This window comes from Lactuca saligna, chromosome 9 (genome assembly GCF_052625555.1).
Source record: "Lactuca saligna cultivar CGN05327 chromosome 9, ASM5262555v1, whole genome shotgun sequence".
NCBI lineage: Eukaryota > Viridiplantae > Streptophyta > Magnoliopsida > Asterales > Asteraceae > Lactuca > Lactuca saligna.
The window spans coordinates 61131635-61150722 of NC_136425.1; the positions used below are offsets into that span (position 1 = coordinate 61131635).

At 34.9% G+C, this 19088-nt stretch overlaps 3 protein-coding genes across 4 annotated transcripts; 2 read left to right on the forward strand and 1 right to left on the reverse strand.

The window, feature by feature from the left end:
• Positions 1–1957: 1957 nt before the first annotated feature.
• Positions 1958–5366, forward strand: LOC145015735 (DNA primase). Its single transcript, XM_078974206.1, has 14 exons — positions 1958–2090; positions 2315–2454; positions 2647–2810; positions 2909–3055; positions 3153–3204; positions 3275–3449; positions 3520–3602; positions 3687–3899; positions 3994–4110; positions 4193–4328; positions 4411–4518; positions 4595–4660; positions 4739–4938; positions 5037–5366. Exons 1-14 carry the CDS (start codon positions 2036–2038, stop codon positions 5151–5153), a joined length of 1773 nt encoding a protein of 590 aa, XP_078830332.1. The 5' UTR covers positions 1958–2035; the 3' UTR covers positions 5154–5366.
• A 490-nt stretch (positions 5367–5856) lies between these two features.
• LOC145014983 (dnaJ protein ERDJ2A-like) lies at positions 5857–9743 on the reverse strand. Its single transcript, XM_078973429.1, has 11 exons — positions 9585–9743; positions 8783–8983; positions 8577–8672; positions 8369–8489; positions 8173–8279; positions 7877–8094; positions 7619–7796; positions 7403–7522; positions 7200–7286; positions 6973–7083; positions 5857–6897 (listed from the first exon to the last, which is right to left on the reverse strand). Exons 2-11 carry the CDS (start codon positions 8966–8968, stop codon positions 6061–6063), a joined length of 2061 nt encoding a protein of 686 aa, XP_078829555.1. The 5' UTR covers positions 8969–8983; positions 9585–9743; the 3' UTR covers positions 5857–6060.
• Positions 9744–12562: 2819 nt separating this feature from the next.
• On the forward strand, positions 12563–16099 carry LOC145017624 (Tic22-like family protein). 2 transcript variants are annotated; one of them, XM_078975614.1, is made up of 9 exons: positions 12563–13058; positions 13614–13708; positions 13877–13956; positions 14055–14096; positions 14431–14549; positions 14654–14834; positions 14910–15088; positions 15185–15367; positions 15538–16099. In XM_078975614.1, the coding sequence occupies exons 1-9, from the start codon at positions 12607–12609 to the stop codon at positions 15833–15835; spliced, it is 1629 nt and encodes a 542-aa protein (XP_078831740.1). In that variant the 5' UTR covers positions 12563–12606; the 3' UTR covers positions 15836–16099. The 2 variants fall into 2 exon arrangements, with proteins under 2 accessions (XP_078831740.1, XP_078831741.1); XM_078975615.1 differs by having other exon boundaries at positions 12946–13058; positions 13594–13708.
• Positions 16100–19088: the final 2989 nt, after the last annotated feature.

Consider the following 19088-nt stretch of genomic DNA (forward strand, 5'->3'; position numbering starts at 1 on the left):
CCTCGCCTAATCATAACGAAATATCATTTTAATTAATATAAACTTCCACAACTAGACTTTACCCTTATTAATATTCCTCAGAGGGGTAAAATACCATTTTACCCTTCCTTGACTCAAAGTCCACATGTTGACCAAAACCCTAAAAGTCAACATTCACAGTACGCGGGGCGTACATCGCCAATCCACCATCGGGGGTCTTCACCCAGTACGTTGCATGTACTGGGAGTTACGCCCAGCGTAACACTCAGATTCAACCATTCTTCATTTTTGGTCTTAAATGGTTAAGACACTTCTTCACCTTCTAGATCCGGCTCTCTTAAAGCCTCTTAACCCATAAAGTCGAAACCTTTAAGCATTGGCATGGCTGTAAAGGCTCCTACACTCCTTAATACCTTTCCATTTCAACTCAAAAGATCTAGATCTCATGCATGGCTAATCATTCACGTCCAAGATTACATTTTTATGAATCTACAAATCAAATGGACCAGAAGTATGATGGATCTAAGCTAATGGAGACTACTTGCTTATAAAGTCTCCATCTTTGGGACCAAAACCCTAGAAAATGGTCCATAAAGCATATCACAAGAACTACAAGTCAAGATCCGAACTTTTTACCTTAGAAAGAAGCTCCAACCTTTGCTAAACACGGATCTACACTTGAACACCAACTTCTAGCCTCCACAATGGATTCGTCTTCTATTTTGCTACCTTGAAATGACACCACCAAGCTTAGAACACTCACAAATAAGCTATGAACGAAGGAACAACTCTCTTAGGGTTTCTTTCTGAGGGATGGTGGCTGAGGAACCAAGCCATCTCATTCCTTTTATAGCCAACCATTAAATTAGGTTTTTGGGTCTGGACCGGTTACGCCCAGCGTAACCTTGGGTACGCCCAGCGTACCTGGGGGGGGGGGGATGCGTTTAAATGATGCCCAACACAAAATCCCAAAATGACAATGTAACAAAAGATGAAGGGCTAAATAAAGGTACCTGAATTTCGGGCTGTTACACATTCGTTTATTTGATCTACACCCCTTCTCTTTACTTTGTCCTTTCATTTATGGTTCAATTTCATTTTCCCCACCTATGATTTGTTCAGAAACTGATGATTCCTCTCTGGAATCACCTATTACTGTGTTATATTGAGTTGAAAATACTAATAGTTCGTTGATGTTTTTGTTTTCTTATATGATTCGAGTAAATTGTGATCTTGTTGCTCTTTCAACAAATCCAAGATTTGTAGGGAATGGAGCAGGTCTTAATCGGTGATTCTTGAGAACTGGTAAACTCTCGTGAATTTAATGATATTTTATTGAGAGATTAAGCTTTGTTGGTGAATTTATAGGAGTGTTATAGGAAGAATTGTTAGCAAACCCATATTTGTCTTTGAAATGGACAAGAGGTGATAATCGGTGGTGGTTGTGGTGTTGCTGGAAAAATGGAGGTGTCGATGAATGAAGATGATGAGGGATGGGGTTGGGACCAACTCCGATTAGGGGAGAAAGAAAAAGATATATATATATATATATATATATATATATATATATATATATATATATATATATATATATATATAGAGAGAGAGAGAGAGAGAGAGAGAGAGAGAGAGAGAGAGTGTGTGTGTGTGTGTGTGTGTGAGTATTTTTTTATTTTTAATTAAAGTATAAAAACAAATATGGAAAAACGCAAAAAATAAATTAGAAGGGCTAAACGGTCATTTCAAGTGCTTCATGGACTAAATTCACAGGAATTCATGATTTTGAGATCAAATTCATAAGAAATTCTTGATTTTGAACATCCATGGAAGTTGAAAACTTTTTGGATCTTATCCAAAGTTTTTTAAATACTATATTTACCAATTTTGCGGTTTTAATCACGGGTTGCTCACGAGCCCGTTTCTCGAATACGGTAGTATCCAAGATCCATACGACTGAAAATTTGCAAGTTCCCGGTTTCCCGCTCACACTAAAACTGACAAGCCCTCGGTGCCCCTGCCCCATGGTTGATTCAAAGAGTTTACAGACGTTGCCGCCATGGATGACGTTGATCGCCTGTTCGAGTGCTTCAAATGTGGCATCTCTCCACCTCGTAAGATCCCCTTACCTTTATCTTCACCACACAAACCGATACACTTCTCACGCATCTTTGTGGATCATTTTTGACCTAATCTGGACTCAGGATCATGATAATCGAACTTAGATATATTTAATTGCATATACGTTATTTCGATTTGTCTGTTTTTGGGTCCGTTAATTTACTTTTGCATCTTAGTTGCCATGCTACAAGCCAATACTTATTGCTTTCTCATTCAGAATCAGCAACAGGAGGAAGGAAAACCAAAAAGAAGAAACTAAAGCAAGATAAATCAAACGAAGATCCATCAACTTCTACGAATCTCACTCCTGAAGATTCAAACGGGAAAAAACAGCTATCTGCAACAAATATCCAGAATGTAACTCCTTCCCTTTTCCCTTCTTTTGGCACCACCATAATGCTGATTTTCTGTTTACTCCCTCTGCTACATCTTTATTCTCCACTTCAAATCTGCAAATACTGTGAATTCTAACATGTAAAATCACAATACATTGTGTTATTCAACACCAAATGAGATCCTCAGCAAGTTACATATCTTCCTTTGCTCCAGTTCTACACACCAACTATTGGAAAAAAGATATTCAACAATGGAAGCCAGTTCTCCCCCATTGTTTTCTATGGTTCTCCACAAGGTGTGCCTCCAAAAAAACCAGCCCGGTTATTGCGATTGTTACATGAAATACGTGTTGAACTTGCTGCACAACATAAATCAAGGTTCTTTATAATGATTTCACTCGAACATTTCTTTGATAATCAAAACAAAAGATGCCCTTCACATATTAGTTATTACTAATAGTACAACACTTGTGTAGAGATGATGTGTGGGCCACATTTCCAAGGCAAGATGAGGCTATGAAGTATGCAAAAGACTACGAAGGTGTGCATATTTTTAGTTACCAAAATCACGCTAGTGGACAAAGAAGGTTTCTTGTTTCAACATACAAAGAATTTTGGCAAAGGTGCATGATTCAACTATCATTATTTATTCATTCTAGACCTATAGCAATATAGCTTATAAGTATTTGAATGATATGATTTTGCTCCCTTTGTTACTAGGTACAAAAACATGAATTCCAAATTTCGTCATCATTATGAAGTCATTCAAGAGGTAACCCTTTGTTACATGTCTTATCCTACATGGAACATAACTTATTAGATGAGATTGGTGATACTTATAGGGATTACCATGTCACCTTTACTTTGATTTGGAGTTCAATATAAAAGAAAACACCGAAAAGAATGGGGATGAAATGGTTGATCTTCTCATATTGGTTACTTTTGAAGCCTTGTTTGAGAAGTATTCTATTGAAGGGGACACTAATTGGGTTGTTGAACTTGATTCTTCTACAAAAGGTACGTACTTGAGTGTTTGCATTTATCTATAGTTCAATTTTCTAACCTGATTTTTTTTTTTATCAAACAGATAAATTTTCTCGCCATTTGATCATTCGTTTACCAGGGGTTGCTTTCAAGGACAACACACATGTTGGTGCATTTGTTACTGAGGTATCAGTAATTCAGTTTCACTTTTTAGCTTCATATTCAAATTCTTTAACCAGTTCTTGAATCAGATTGCTGAATTTCATACAGATATGTTCACGGATACATAGCTCAAGAGGAAAGGATAAAAGATTTGAACAATTATTTATTTCAAAAGACACAAACTTTGCTGATGTCCCTTGTCATCTTTTTGTTGACACTGCTGTGTATTCAAGAAACCGTTGTTTTCGTCTGCATTTATCATCTAAAGCAGGGAAAACTTCAGTTCTTCTTCCCACTGAAAGGTTTAAATGTAAGGAAATGGTAATGCATCGATCCATGGATACCGATAAATGATAATAATATTATTAATTTATTATCATAAATTCATAATCTAAGTTATATAATGATTTTATAGAGTGAGGAAGATGTGTTCATGGTATCCTTGATCTGCAATATAGATGCAGACTGTGAAAAGCTTCTAATCTGCAAAACAGATTTGGATTGTGTCAAGGTTTTGCATTTTGATATTGAGGTAAATCCAATGTTTATTCACTAAGGACAAAAATGTCATTCTAACTGATAGTTTTTATTATCTCATGATTGTTTTACGACAGAAAAACATGGACTTTTATAAACCAATAACAACACGAGAATTTATTCCAACTTCAAATGGCTACTTGAGTGGAAAATCGCCATTTCCAGGATTAGATGAGTTTATTGAATTCATTGCTACAATAGGAGATGTACAAGGTTTTGGCTTCTTAATATATTTAAAAAGTTACATTAAATTTAATTTAATATAAACCTAAATGATTATTTTCTTTATTGTTAGGAAAAATTCGAAGCTGGTATTGGTTCTCAGAATATGGTTTGATGGTATACAGCATGTTAAGGAATAGATTCTGTGAAAGAATCGGCAGACAACACAAAAGCAATCATGGTAAATAATTTTCAACAAGGGTAGTTTCGGTATTTTATAAAAAAAAAAATGGTTTTGTGATTTTTTTTTGTTTCAGTGATGTATGTGGTGGACCTACAAAAGGGTGGTTATTATCAGAAGTGCTATGATCCTGATTGCAAAGGTGGAGTTTGAAAAAATCATTTTCGGGTTTAAAATATGCAAGAAATAGCAACTCATTGTAATATTTTGGTGGTGTTAGGTTATCGATCTCCTATGCGTCCAGTTCCACCAGAAGTGTTTCCTGATAACAGCTACAATTATATGGAGGGGGAGGGGCAAAATGGGAATAAAAGTCCCTTGGACATGGACAGCTGTCAGAAAGATGAGTGGTGGCGTGAAGCAATGATGGTTGCAGATAAGGTTGAAAATATGCCAAGAGTGCTTCATCTTGCGAAGGAGGTTCGTTCCTGTTTTTTACTTCACATTTTTGTATCTGTTGCTTGTATAATTAAATAATATAAAAAGCCTACATGGAACGAATGTGAATTGCCATGTAGGATGCCATGTCAGCAGCACAGGGTGAGGGTGAAGGGTGGGATGAGGATGATGAATGGTGGATGGCTGTGGAAAGCACTGCATCACAGATTGAGCTCTCATACTGCGGACAGGCTTGATTTTTATATATTTTTTTTCTTGAATAAAATATTCATATTATTGTCTACATAGGATGCCCATGTGTGTATAAAGCAATATTAGAACTCCAAAAGTTAGCTTTTTTTTAATTATAAACATCAAGCTTTCGTTGCTTACTTGGTACTACAAAATTATATTTCTAAACTTTTTAGACTAAATTACCGAAATGGTCCCGGTTTGTATGCTTGTTTAAATTGCCTTTATTTAATTTTTAAGCTTCTTTTTTAATGAATTTTATTAAAAATAAAATAAATGTGGTCCCCACCCTGTGTGTATGAGTGCGCGCCACATTCCAAAGCTCTTATTAATCCATATTCATGTGCTACCAGACTACCACCATCACTAAGTTGAGCCTCTCATATTTTATGGGTTTCAAAAAAAAAAAAAGTGAGGATAAAGAAAATCTCTGTAACAAGTTAAAAAAAAAAATAGTTGGACTGCTAGTGCATTAATCATACAACCTTAGGGACCATTTCTATAACTTAATATTTTATGAACTAAACATGTTTACAAATTACAAAGGATCGTCATTTCATGCTAACCATATGTTTATGTCATAGTTTGTAATGGCATAAACATGTAATTTGAACCGCGATGCTCTAACAAACAAAAATGGGAAGTACGATGCTACATGGTTTTAGCACATTAAATTCATTCCAAAAATTTCATGAAACATCAACCACATAATATGAAGTTTCTTTGAATAATTGCAAATAAAAAAAGAGATAACTTTCAAATTTCAATCCGCAAGGACCCAAACTGTCATTATGGGTTTCGAATTTAAAACCCTAGTTTACAAAACTAAACCAACCAAAAATGAAATTATCCAAGATTAGTATATATGATGATAAAATCTTTTGTAATTCTAACCTAAAAAACAAACTTTTATCATTCATCATCCGAACCCGAACTTGATGCGGCCCCTTTCCCATTTGCCTTGTTTTCCTTTTTCTTATTTTTATTTTTATTATTAGTATCTTCTTCTTCTTCTTCTTCTTCTTCATCTTCACTATACTCACTCTCATAATCCTCATCATACTCCTCTTCCTCAACCTCCTCCTCCTCCTCTCCGCCATCCTCCGCCACTTCCTCCACCAATCCGCCACGTGTCCCCGCCCGTGTCCGCTTCACCACCTTAACCTTCACCCCGGTCTTCTTATCACACCCAATCCACGAATCACACAACAAAAAACAAGTCAAATTATAACTCCCTTCACTCGGAGCTTGAAACTTCCCCATGACCAAGCGGGACCCGCTCCTGACTTTCTCAACCGCCTCCCTAACCGCTTTCCCAATCTCTCCGGGGTTCGCCCCGGAACCTTCCATCGACTCCTCTATTGACTTTGAGGCAGCGGTTATGGCGGCTGATTCGTCCATGAAACTGAGTTTTTGCGAAAACCAAACGTTGTTTGAGGTTTGATCGGCTAGGAGGAACCAATGGTTTTCCTCTTTGTGGAAAGGGTAAAATGGGGAATGTGGTAAAGCACGGGTCAAACCGTTGGATCTTTTTAAAGTGACCCATGATTGGACTGTGACTATGTCGCCTTCTTGGATTCCTTCTTCCCCTTCGGTCCCACATTTGACTTCGAGAGTGATCGACGGCATCATGGAGAGTACGGATTCTATGTCTTGGATTTCGGTTGGAGAGAAGTTGGCGGTTTCTGAGAGAAAGTCAACGCGGTCAACGGGCGACATGTCGCGAAGCTCTTGAAGGGTTTTTATTTTCTGTCAAAAAAAAAAAAAAAAGAATTTGTAGGAATTGAATCGTAAATAATTAATTAATTAATTTTTTTCTTTTACCTTTCGGGTGATTTTTTTTATGATGGCCTCGTTGAAATGAGGAAGCTGAAGAAAGGGTGCAATGCCTTCTGAAGAGCCTCCGGATGGTTTTCTTGCACTAAGAGGAACAGCCTGCATTGACATAAGATATTTGTTTGGTTGGTTGGATGGAATGGAATTAAGAAAACGGAAGGAATCATATTCCTTCCGGAATGGCCGATTCCATTCCATCAGGCTAAATAAATTACCTGGATGATACATTGGGAAAGCTCGACAACACCAACTGCAGGTCTTAGCCACCCATGCCCTTGAGCCGTGCGTGGTATCACTGCCATCTGTTTTGTAAACAATAACATTTAGAATATAATCTAAACAGAAACAATTAAATATTAGAAAATTATAAATATGCTTCTATTTTATATTCAAAAAAATAATAATAATCAACAATTACCTTCATTAGCTCTTCAAGAAGTCGGGGTGCAAGCTCCACTACACGTTTGAAGTCATTCTGTAATTCCGGGGTTAATGTGGCTGTTTGACGAGTCAAATGAGCTTGAATCAACAACTCTGTCTGAAAAACAAAAAGGAGTAAAGAATTCATTTTTTGTTTATTCACAAGATATCTAACAAGGGTATGTTGGTCTTTTAATAAAGTTCAAGACTTTACCTTTATTAGTGCTGGATGCTGCTTCCAAAACTTTGCTTGTTCTTGTTTGATATTTTTGAGATCCAAATTCAACTCACTTCTCACTAACATAAAAAGTTTCTGAAGGGGTTCACCATCAGGCCTACGAACTGGAATCTCCATGTATTCAGCAGCCTTGATAAGAACATCCATAACTTTGCTGCAAAATCACAAATCACACCTTAAAACAGCAACATAATTTCCCAAAATAGAAAAAAGAAGAAGAAGAATATTTCATACCTAGGGGCCAATGATGGTTTCATGAAGTAATAGTAAGCAGATAGTGTTTGATGCATCACATAATTTCCAGTATACTTTGATGATCTTGATAAATATGCAACAGCCACCACTAATGGAAGTAGAATACAAACACCAACAATCCATAGTAATAGTATTCCACCAGATGCACCTTCTATGTTTAAAAGAAATTGAGGAAGAGCTATTCCCATTTGAAACCCCTAAACCACAAATGTTGAAATCTTTCAGAAAATGTAAAGTAATAAACTTTATTCAAGATAATGTGTAAGAAGTGACACCTGTCGACCATCTGGATGACCATATTTTTCAAAGTTTTCACGGGAGATTGGATCTGTAAGTGCTTGATATGCCTTAGCAATGGATTCCACAAAATATTTGTGGGCATCTGGATGAAAAAAATATATTAATCATCAGTAAAAAGTTAAAATAATTGGAGGTTTCGATTCAGGGATGAAAGTTATGAACAAGATCAACCTGGATCTGGATTTTTGTCAGGATGGTATTGAACAGAGAGTCTTCTATATGCCTTTTTTATTTCAGAATCAGAAGCTCCAGGTTGTAATCCAAGAATGTTAAATGGTTCAAATACTTGAACCTGATTGAAGAAAAACCAGTTACTTAACAATTTGCATGATTCTTGAATCAGAGATAAGAAAGGATTTTATACAACAAAATTACTTACCTCACGATTTATTGTCTTGATATAGTACACAAGGACACCCATGATGATCCAAAACAATACCAATGTCAAGTTACTCCATGTTGAGAAGTTTGAGATCTGTTAATATAATTAAGATCAGGAATATCTGAGAATTGTATATTCATTTTTGTGTATTACATGAAAAAAGTCAAACACTATAAAGAAAAATCTTAAAAGAAGATGATTACCTTTTTGAATATTGATTTGCGATATTTTCCTGATCTGGAGCAAACAGAGCACTGGCAGTTGATGCTCTTTTCTTTCTTTGAGGCAGCACGACAAAGCTGCATGATTGTATAAGGTACAAGCGGCAGTGCAATCATCGTTAAAATGAAGATTGGGAAGAGTCCACTGTTCTCCTCCGAAGCAGCCATTGGAACCTTTTGTCGCTACAAGTTTAATGATATGAAGATTAAACAGTGAGTAAAAGTTCTGAAGTTTCCTTGATTCAGTATCAGATTTTGTTCTGATTGTTGAAGATAATGAATTTCATCAGAAGATCATGCACATTTTTGTTTTTCAGAATTTTATCAACTTAAAAGGACGTAAAATACCCAATCGCGTAGAGCAGAACCGGAATTACTCGTTAGAAAGTTCGAATAAAAAAATTACGATCATGCAACTAATTTCGTCGGAGAATGTTAGATCAAATCGAATTCGAAACAATCATACATCGAGCACAATCGAATCGGGATAATCGTAACATAAGCCTAAATGTTCATCAGAGATCAAACACATATCAATCAAATTGGTTTATAATTGACGGAAGTTCAATTCAATAAGAGGATTGAAACTAAACCCGCTGAAAAACAAATCAGCATAGAGATCCCCAACTTTTAGAGACTGTATAAGGTGAAATTTGTACGAAAAATCAAAACCCACAAAACCCTCTAATGAACAGCTGATACACTACCTAAACGAGCAAATTGCTTCGATAATTGACGACGATTAAGAGGTACGTGAAATGAATTGGGTGTAGATGCTGATTACCTATAATTGAGATGGAATTGAGAGAGATCTGCCGATTATACTCTAGGGCAGGAGCATGAAAACGGTGGACGAAGGTTTTTGTGCAGTGAGCGTCTCTTCTTGCTGTTTCTATATTATTAGTGTGGCGAATAATATCCAGATCCAGGATTAAACGGATGCGTTCTTAAATTATCGGATACTATAACCACTTGGCATGCCCAAGGGAAATTTTAGACCGGCGGCGAAGTGACTTTTTTTTTTTTTTTTTTTTTTTTTTTTTTAATAATTTGGTCCCTCCTGTTTGTAAAAAATTAGAACTTTGGTCCAATTTTTTTTCTTTTTCTTTTTGAAGTTGTACTAGTAGTCTAAAATAAGATTTTTATTGAAGGTTTGGTCTAAAACTATTTAAATGTTATATTCTGTAACACCTATTTTTAGGTATTTACATCTTTGGTCCTTGTGTCAAAAAATGGTTGCATTTTTAGCCCGTACGCTGGGCGTATGTGAGGTATGTTGAAATATCCCGGAAATACGGTCCAAAAATTTCATTTTTAAATCATAAATAAAATCGTAGTTATCAAAATCATTCATCCAAAATCATAAGTCGTCGTATCAAATCAGAGTATCATATCAAAACACATAACAACATATCAAAGTAAAACATCACAGGCTAAACAAATGGTGTGTGCACTGCAATCATCTCAAGGTCTTCCTCTTGCTACCGTAAGTACCAGAAACCAAAACTGAAAACTATAAGCACGAAGCTTATTGATTCTCCCCAAACTACCACATATCATACACATAATAACATAACATTAGGCCTTGTCCACTACATCAGGCCCCGCCCCTTCCTCGGTCCCCGTCCGACATCAGCCCCGTTTGGCATCAAGCCTCGCTCAGTATACTGATATGTTTCTTCCATGCCCCGCCGTTATACACATACAGACAATAATATATAATCATGCTAACACATAAGGAATCGTACATAATACTATATTTTCCAGTCCTAAGGTCTCACCTAACATGAGCCCCGCCCCGACTCTGCTAATGATGAGATATGGAACCCCATCTACACTCAGCTAGTGATGAGATACGGGACCCCGCCCACATTCACCTCCTTACCAGGCATATACAAATATCACAAAGACAATAAGTATCACTAAACATGCATTCCTTCATCGAGTACCACCCAGTATCAAACCGTAGTTCGAAAACATACATATAAACATTCTTCAGGCCCCGCCCGACATCGGACCGAAATCCAAAACCATACAAACATTCCTCGGGATTTCCCTAACATCAGTCCTTATTCTGGAACATACTAACATACATAAACGGGTCGACATTGGTGCCTTCGACCTGTTCCTATAGGAGAAAACTCACATTGCAAAGCTGAATCTCACGGATAATCCTCTGACTGCTAACTGGTAGATCCTCGAACCGTTGATCTCTCGACTCCTCGGGCTACCATTACCAAAATAACATTTAGTCCAAAAACCAATAATCCTCCTTAGGGTAAAATTACCATTTTACCCCTAATCCAACTTGGTCCATACCTATGGCCCAAAACTATAATATGAAAGGCCCAATACTAGGTAGACCTCCCAAGCCTACTAGTAGCCCACTAATGGCACAATTTGCTAAATTAGGACCAACCTGTCACACCCCCGAACCAGAGCGGCGGAAACGTCTGGGGACGGGTGACGTCATTGAATAGTATCATAACAATTGAGTATAAATGAATCATAGCAACCCAAAACATCATACAATGAGATTACACAATTACATTGTTTACAAACGTTGTTTGTTCAAAAGCAATTACAAATAACTAACAAGTAGAAAACATGTTGCAACATCTCCTGCTCTCAAAATGGATTGGATACTTGTTCACTAGTTCCCTGAGAATATAAGTGATTTTGAAAAGTGTCAACAATTAAGTTGGTGAGTTCATGAACATTTTTGTATGAAAAGGATTTGTAACTGTTTTGCTTAAATTGGTTTTGTATACCTCCAAAAAATCTGATATTTTCTATAAAAATAGGATGTAAGCCTTATATCCAAGACTAAATATAGATGTATTTCTTTTGTATCTTTTCCTTGTAAAATGATAAGGTATGTTTCCAAAAAATCCAATATTTTCTTAAATATGAACCATAGTCTTCAAAACCCTAAGACCAGAAAAGTATGTAATGTTGTACTGGAGGATAGTATGTGATTTTAACTTTACAAAACTAATGAAGTGAAAGTTACCCTGTAAATCAAACGTTTTCTTAATCCTTATGTGAGTTATTATAACCATGCTTAATATGACTGATATGTCTGAACGACGTTCTTCAGGCATCGGAATTGGTAGACATTTGTCACCCTAGACTTGCTTGTCTAACTGTAGCGAACAGCTTAGGTGTGGGGTTGTCAATCTCGTATAGGTCTATACACAACTATCTCGCTCTCCCTCCAGAAGACTCTGGTTATAATGCAGTATTTAAAGTGTACACTAGGTAGGCACGGTGAAAAGAATGTCTCACAAGAGCATCAATGGATTTTCGTGAACTATGACTTTATTTTTCTTGTAAAATGAATTGGTTATACCCTTGGATAATTATATAGTTTTTCCGAAATGAAAGTGTGGTATTGACTCCCAAACTATGCCGATTATAGTTAATCTTGTATGTATTGTTTAGAGTCTAACTTTTAACGAGTCGAGACCTGTCTCGTACCGAACCCAAAAAAGACGGACGGAAAGACCGTGAAACCGGACCGAAAAAGACCAAGACCGAAAGGGACCAGTTTGAGAAAAAACTGGACTGAGACCAAACCGACCACAAAAAAACCAGACTGTTTCAAAACTGATCCGAAGTGCAGGTGTAATTAGTAATGATACTCGATGGTCCAATATAATCTCTAATAGCGGGCTTCAAAAGAGCCCATATTCGTCATAGGCCCAAGCTGATTTTTTTCTTTTGTCGGAAATCGGAAATGAAGATAAATGTTCAACGTAATCTCATTCACATCGCTCGCACGCCGGCTATAACGAAGAAAACCAATGGGCTCTGCAACCGAACACCGTCGTCTTCCCCGCCACCACCCCTGCGTAAACAACATCTCCCATTTTATCCAGTCCACCGCCACAAACATCTCATCTATCTTCATCCCTAAAACTCCGAATTCAATAAACTCCGTTTCTTCTCCACCCAAAATATTGCTCCCCTTTCCGCTTTCCCTACCATCTATATCGTTATCTGATTCCTCTCCGGCTGATCTGGATTCCTTTCCTTCTTCTACGAGTCCCTCCGCCTCATCTTCATCGGCCAGGAGTATGTCGTCGGAGTCGACCAGCTCAGGGTTTCCATCGACTGTGAGGATTTCTAATTTGAATTCGACAGGAAATGGCGGTGGACCGGCGTTTGTAGGTCAGGTTTTTAGTATGTGTGACCTTTCGGGGACTGGTCTCATGGCTGTTTCTACCCAGTTTGATATCCCCTTTATCTCCAAAAGGTATTAACTTCTCCTCTTCCCTATTCTCCAAAAGTTAATATGAGCTGGTCTATCCTAATTTACACATACTCTGAAATTCAAACAGTTGCGTATTATCAAATTTAACTTCTGCTGTACTGATTAGTGAATCTGAATTTGATCAGCCATAGAACATTGTTTACCTAGCGATTTTAGGCGATGCATCTAGCTGTTGTTGCTCTTTTAGAAATTATTACCAAAAGTGCTGATAGAAACAGTGTATTTCGCATAATCATATACATTGATTTCACAATAGGAAAATTCTTGTTACCACATAACATTTAGGGTTCTGTGAGAATAAACTATGCTTTGAAAGTCATTCGGACTTTGGATGATAGTTATTTGCTAGTCCTTTTTAAACAACAAGACATGTGTTTTGAATGCTTTAATGATCCTATACCACATGAAACAAATAAAATAGCATTAGCATATGCATGATACAAGAATGTTGGATCTATTCCCTTAAAATTTTGTTGTCTAGTTTCTTCTCTCCCCATTATACATCACATATTTCTAGGTGTTTCTTTCCACTCACAGAACACCACAATGGCTTAAAAAGATGTTCCAAGCAGTTATAAAGAGTGAAAGAAATGGCCCTGTTTTCCAATTCTTTATCGATCTAGGAGATGCAGGTACTCCTCTACAACTTCTTTTCAAGATTTTGCTTAAAGATAGTATTTTTTTTATTTAATTTATTCAGTTCCATAGGCATAAGATTATATTTATTTATTAAACAACCTCAAAAAGCTTATTACACAATGGATACTAATTGCATTCTTATTTATCACTTTTCTTTTCAGTTTCATACGTTAAACGACTCAGTATACCCAGTGGGGTTGTTGGTGCCTGTCGCCTTGATCTAGCATATGAACATTTTAAGGTATAATTCAATCGATTATCAATCTTTACAACTCATTTTCTTTACAATATTATTATTCATGAGTTTTTGTTTATCTAAATCCTTTTAATTTTTTACAGGAAAAACCTCACTTGTTCCAGTTCATTCCAAATGAGAGACAGGTTAGACAACTCAGATTTTATTTTTGAAGTCATGATGTCATAAAGTATAGTTGATTTTTTATAATTTTGATCCAAAAATGTTCTCTTGCTATTTTTGTATGTATTTGAGGTACTTATAATGTTTTTGGACCAAATAAGGACCAAAATTGAAAAAATCAGCTATACCCAGGGACCAAAAATGTAATTTACTCGAATAAGAACCATGTTAGATAAGAAATATCAAAATAAGGACCAAAATCAGAAGAAAAAACTCTTTAGGACCAAAAGTGCAAAAAACAAAGATACCCAGGGACCATTTTTGTAATTTTCTCAAAGTAGTATAATCTTTATGCAGGTCAAGGAAGCAAACAAACTTCTTAAGAACACACGAAAGAAAAAGAAATTCGAAGGAGTTCCAGTTTTCACTGCACAAAACTTAGACATTGCAATAGCCACATCTGATGGAATTAAGTGGTATTTACTATCTAATGATTTATGTTTTTTATTAAATAAAAATCATTCATGACATAGTTTCTTATTCATCTCAAAATATCTTCCTTCCATTTCCATCTTATCAGGTATACTCCATATTTCTTCAATAAAAGCATGCTAGATGACATTCTAGAAGATTCCGTTGACCAACATTTCCATTCCTTAATTCAGACACGACATTTACAAAGGCGTCGCGATATTATCGATGACAGTATGGGCTCAGATTTGCTTGAAGACAATACAGACACCGTGTGGGAACCCCCTGAGGTATAAATTTTAATTAAAAAAAAAGATAAATAAATTTAAATGGTTTACGGGTAATTTGGTAATTTGATGATATAGGTTCAGGAAGTTTTGGATGAAATTGGTGCTCCTTCTATACCATTAAGTGTTATTACAAAAGCTGCAGAGATACAGCTTTTGTATACAGTGGATAAAGTGATTCTTGGAAATAGGTGGTTGAGAAAAGCCACTGGAATTCAACCCAAGTTTCCGTATGTGGTTGACTCATTTGAGAAAAGGTAACGAGGGTATTTACGTCTTTTTTGCTTATCGGATAAAAAGTTGCGACTTTTGTCTTGTTATTGACATGATACGATATGTTTATATTGTTGCAGGAGTGCAGCTTCTTTTCAAAGGGCATCCATGTTACCTCATGGTGGAATTCCTGATTCCGATTCCGATTCCGACAACAAACAACTCCAGCTTAAAACGGGATTCCATTCCCCCTTTGGAGATTGGTTCACTAATCCATGGTTAAAACCACTTCAGGATCATGATCATAACCTTTCAGGCAAAAGGTGACACCCAAAATACTAAATTACAATTTTAGTCCCTGTAGTATACCCAAAACGACAAGTTCAGTCAAATTTATCATTGTGGTTTCATTTTGTTGCTTGTATGGTTCCTCCAATGATACGTTTACAAAATTACAAATTTACCCTAATTTTGTCCTTTTGTTGTCTACCAGTGTGAAAGAAGAAGCGCACCCGAACCCGAATCCTTTTCTTCCAAAAATCACGATGGTTGGTGTTGCAACGGGTGAGGCGGGGCCCATGAGCAAGGCGACTTTGAAAAAAACAATGGATGATTTAACAAAAGAATTGGAAAACACGGATGATGGAAACAATGGTAATAATGGTTTTAGTGAAAGTAAATATGATAATGAAAGGGACCCGCTTTTTGTGGCGAATGTGGGTGATTATTATTCGGGGCTGTCGAAAGCTAGTTCGGCTAGATGGGTCCGCCCTCGATCCACTAGAAGCTAAGTTCTTACCTTGCAGGGTATGTTTGGCAAAATAGCTGATAGCTGGAAGATGTAACTTTTGTTTTTGCAAAAGCAGCGTTGAATTTTAGGTGTAAAATTACATAAAACGTAAATGTTTAAAAGTTACTAAAAGCTCGTTTTGCCAAACATGTGATTAGAGTAGGAATTGGATAATTTGGTAATTAGTTGATTTGTAAATGTATATTATGATAATGATTGTTGTGTTGTAAGATGGGATTTGTTAAATTATTGGTTAGATTAATAATAGTCGAGCATGGTGTGGTTTTGATGTGGTTGGTTGACTATCGAGAGTCAAAATCAAGATCTTTAAGGCATCAAAATCAAAAAGAAATAATATTACTGTGTAATGTTGTAGAGAAATATAGGTTTTTGAATTATACTTGACTAATCAAATACATTTACGAATTTCGCGTTACTTATGATAATAATTGTGAAAAAAAATATGTTTCATTATGGATAATTAAATATAAATGTGTAATTACTATGGATATATAAAAAAATATGTATTGTTAAAAACCCAATGGTATAATTGGCCTTATACATTCTCAAGGGGTTTGAGATTACTTATTTAAAGTGCTTACTAGTGAACATTGTTTGGTATTAATAATAAGCAGTTTTAAGTTTTTTGGATTAAATTAAATAAAAGCTTATTGTTAAAACAAATAAACGATTTTATGATTAGTTTTTCTTCTAACTTATTTGACAATACTCGGAATTTATGTGAAAGTGTTATCATGTATTGAAATCAATCTACCATCTTAGTATTGTTTAACCCTAAAAACCTAAAACCTATATGGATCGTAACCTTGTTTTTTTATGACCAACAATGTATATGTCAATTTACCCATTTTACCCTTGTCCATTTTGGTGTTTATATATATATATATATATATATATATATATATATATATATATATATATATATATATATATATATATATATATATATATATATATATATATATATATATATATATATATATAGGGTTAGGTTCATTTGAGACCACCTATATTTTGTAACACCGTGAGACGTATTTTTTTTAGTTAATTCATGTTCCGAAAATAATATTTAAAAAAAGAATTTTTTGATTTTTCCATTTATTTTGCGTTTTAAATTTATTTTTAGAATATGTACAGTGTAATATTCTATTTACAATATTTCACGTATTTTTAAAAAAAAATAGAATTTTTTTAAATTTTTTTTAGTTAATTCACGTTCCGAAAATAATATTTAAAAAAAGAATTTTTGGATTTTTCCATTTATTTTGCATTTTAAAATTATTTTGAATTTTTGGATTTTTCCATATATATATATGTTCAGGTTCATTTGAGATCATTCTAATTTTGTGAGACCGTGAGACCAGATCTAAAAATAATTTTAAAATGCAAAATAAATGAAAAAATTCAAAAATTCTTTTTTTAAATATTATTTTCGGAACTTGAATTAACTAAAAAAAATTAAAAAAAATCTCGTTTTTTTTTTTTAAAAATACGTGAAATATTCTAAATAGAATATTATACTGACATATTCTATAAAATAATTTTAAAATGCAAAATAAATGGAAAAATCTAAAAATTCTTTTTTTAAATATTATTTTCGGAACTTGAATTAACTAAAAAAAATAAAAATAAATAAAAAAAAAAATAAAAAAAATCCTATTTTTTTGAAAAATACGTGAAATATTCTAAATAAAATATTACACTGTACATATTCTAAAAATAATTTTAAAATGCAAAATAAATGAAAAAATTAAAAAAATTCTTTTTTTAAATATTATTTTCGGAACTTGAATTAACTAAAAAAATAAAAAATAAAAAATAAAAAAAATGCGTCTCACGGTCTCACAAAATTAGGCCGTCTCACATGAACCTAACCCTATATATATATATATATATATATATATATATATATATATATATATATATATATATATATATATATATATATATATATATATATATAAAACATAATTTGACTTCATATAAATTAATCCGAATATTTTATTTTCTTAAATTTTGTTTTATTACCATTTACCACGTAAACTTATAAATATTTTTACAAAAATATATTGATTTATCTATCTATTTATTATTATTATTATTATTATTATTATTATTATTATTATTATTATTATTATTATTATTAGACAAAACTACAAATTTGGTCCTTGTGGTTTGCAAAAACCTTTGGATAGGGTCCAAAAAGTTTCTGGCTTGCACCGAAGGTCCAAAATCAAGGTTTTTCATTGTTTTTGGTCCAAAAAAACTTGAAAAGTCGATTTTACCCTTTTCTATTTCTTTTTTCTATTTTCTTTATTGTTTTTGGTATTTAAATAATTAAAAAAAAAAAAATCTTACCCAACACTCTCTCTCTCTCTCTCTCTCTCTCTCTTTCTCTCTCTCAACTGAAGAACTTCCCATCTCGAAGCAGACGAACGAATTTAGGGCTTTTTCCCTCGTCACTTTGACTGATCGGGCAAAAGAGAGACGGATACGAAGCTGCGAACGAAGCAGACGAACGAATAAAAGGGAAGCATGATGGCTCGTAGGGCGCGATTATTCGTTGATCGGTCGTGAGAAGGATTATCTCCTGGGTCGACAGCCAAGAGGCTGCGAAGGGACGGAGGTCTTCGATTGGGCGAGACAAGCAGCAATGGTAATGACTTTGGTTGTTCGATGTCCAACAGGAGGTATGCGAGGGCCTTTTTGCTCCGTTAATTCCTTGCTTCATCTTCTTTTTGATTTGGTAGGAACAATGAAAAGGTGAAGGGAGAACGAAGGGGGTTTGTAGCTCCCTTGCTCACCGGGAACGCACAAGAAAACACCTCCGACGGAGGTGCTTCTGCCGAAAATCGGGACAGAAGAAGGAAAGAAACAGGAAGAGTTCCTTGATTGTTTTTTTTTTAATCTGGTCAATTTTTATGTTCTTCAGTTAAGAGAGAAGGGAGTTTCATTGTGTGTTTATAGGACCAGTAGTGGGTTCGATTAACAAGATGATGATCAAAGGGAGGGGTATGTCGATGGATTTGTGGAAGATGAATAAGAATAAACCTGGGTTAGGTTAGGGAGAGAGAGAGAGAGAGAGAGAGAGAGAGAGAGAGAGAGAGAGTATGTGTGTTGGGTAAGATTTTATTTTTTATTTTTTTTAATTATTTAAATACCAAAAACAATAAAGAAAATAGAAAAAAGAAATTAAAAAGGGTAAAATCGACTTTTCAAGTTTTTTTGGACCA

Excerpts from the sequence above, each read along its gene's own strand:
- LOC145015735 (XM_078974206.1), top strand. The coding sequence starts at position 2,036 with ATGGATGACGTTGATCGCCTGTTCGAGTGCTTCAAATGTGGCATCTCT. Across the intron at positions 2,091-2,314 it reads ATGTGGCATCTCTCCACCTC|AATCAGCAACAGGAGGAAGG; the intron begins GTAAGATCCCCT and ends TTTCTCATTCAG. Across the intron at positions 2,455-2,646 it reads CTGCAACAAATATCCAGAAT|TTCTACACACCAACTATTGG; the intron begins GTAACTCCTTCC and ends CCTTTGCTCCAG.
- LOC145014983 (XM_078973429.1), bottom strand. The coding sequence starts at position 8,968 with ATGGCTGCTTCGGAGGAGAACAGTGGACTCTTCCCAATCTTCATTTTA. Across the intron at positions 8,490-8,576 it reads TCAAGACAATAAATCGTGAG|GTTCAAGTATTTGAACCATT; the intron begins GTAAGTAATTTT and ends TTCTTCAATCAG. Across the intron at positions 7,797-7,876 it reads AAACCATCATTGGCCCCTAG|CAAAGTTATGGATGTTCTTA; the intron begins GTATGAAATATT and ends GTGATTTTGCAG.
- LOC145017624 (XM_078975614.1), top strand. The coding sequence starts at position 12,607 with ATGGGCTCTGCAACCGAACACCGTCGTCTTCCCCGCCACCACCCCTGC. Across the intron at positions 15,089-15,184 it reads GTTGACTCATTTGAGAAAAG|GAGTGCAGCTTCTTTTCAAA; the intron begins GTAACGAGGGTA and ends ATATTGTTGCAG. Across the intron at positions 15,368-15,537 it reads CATAACCTTTCAGGCAAAAG|TGTGAAAGAAGAAGCGCACC; the intron begins GTGACACCCAAA and ends GTTGTCTACCAG.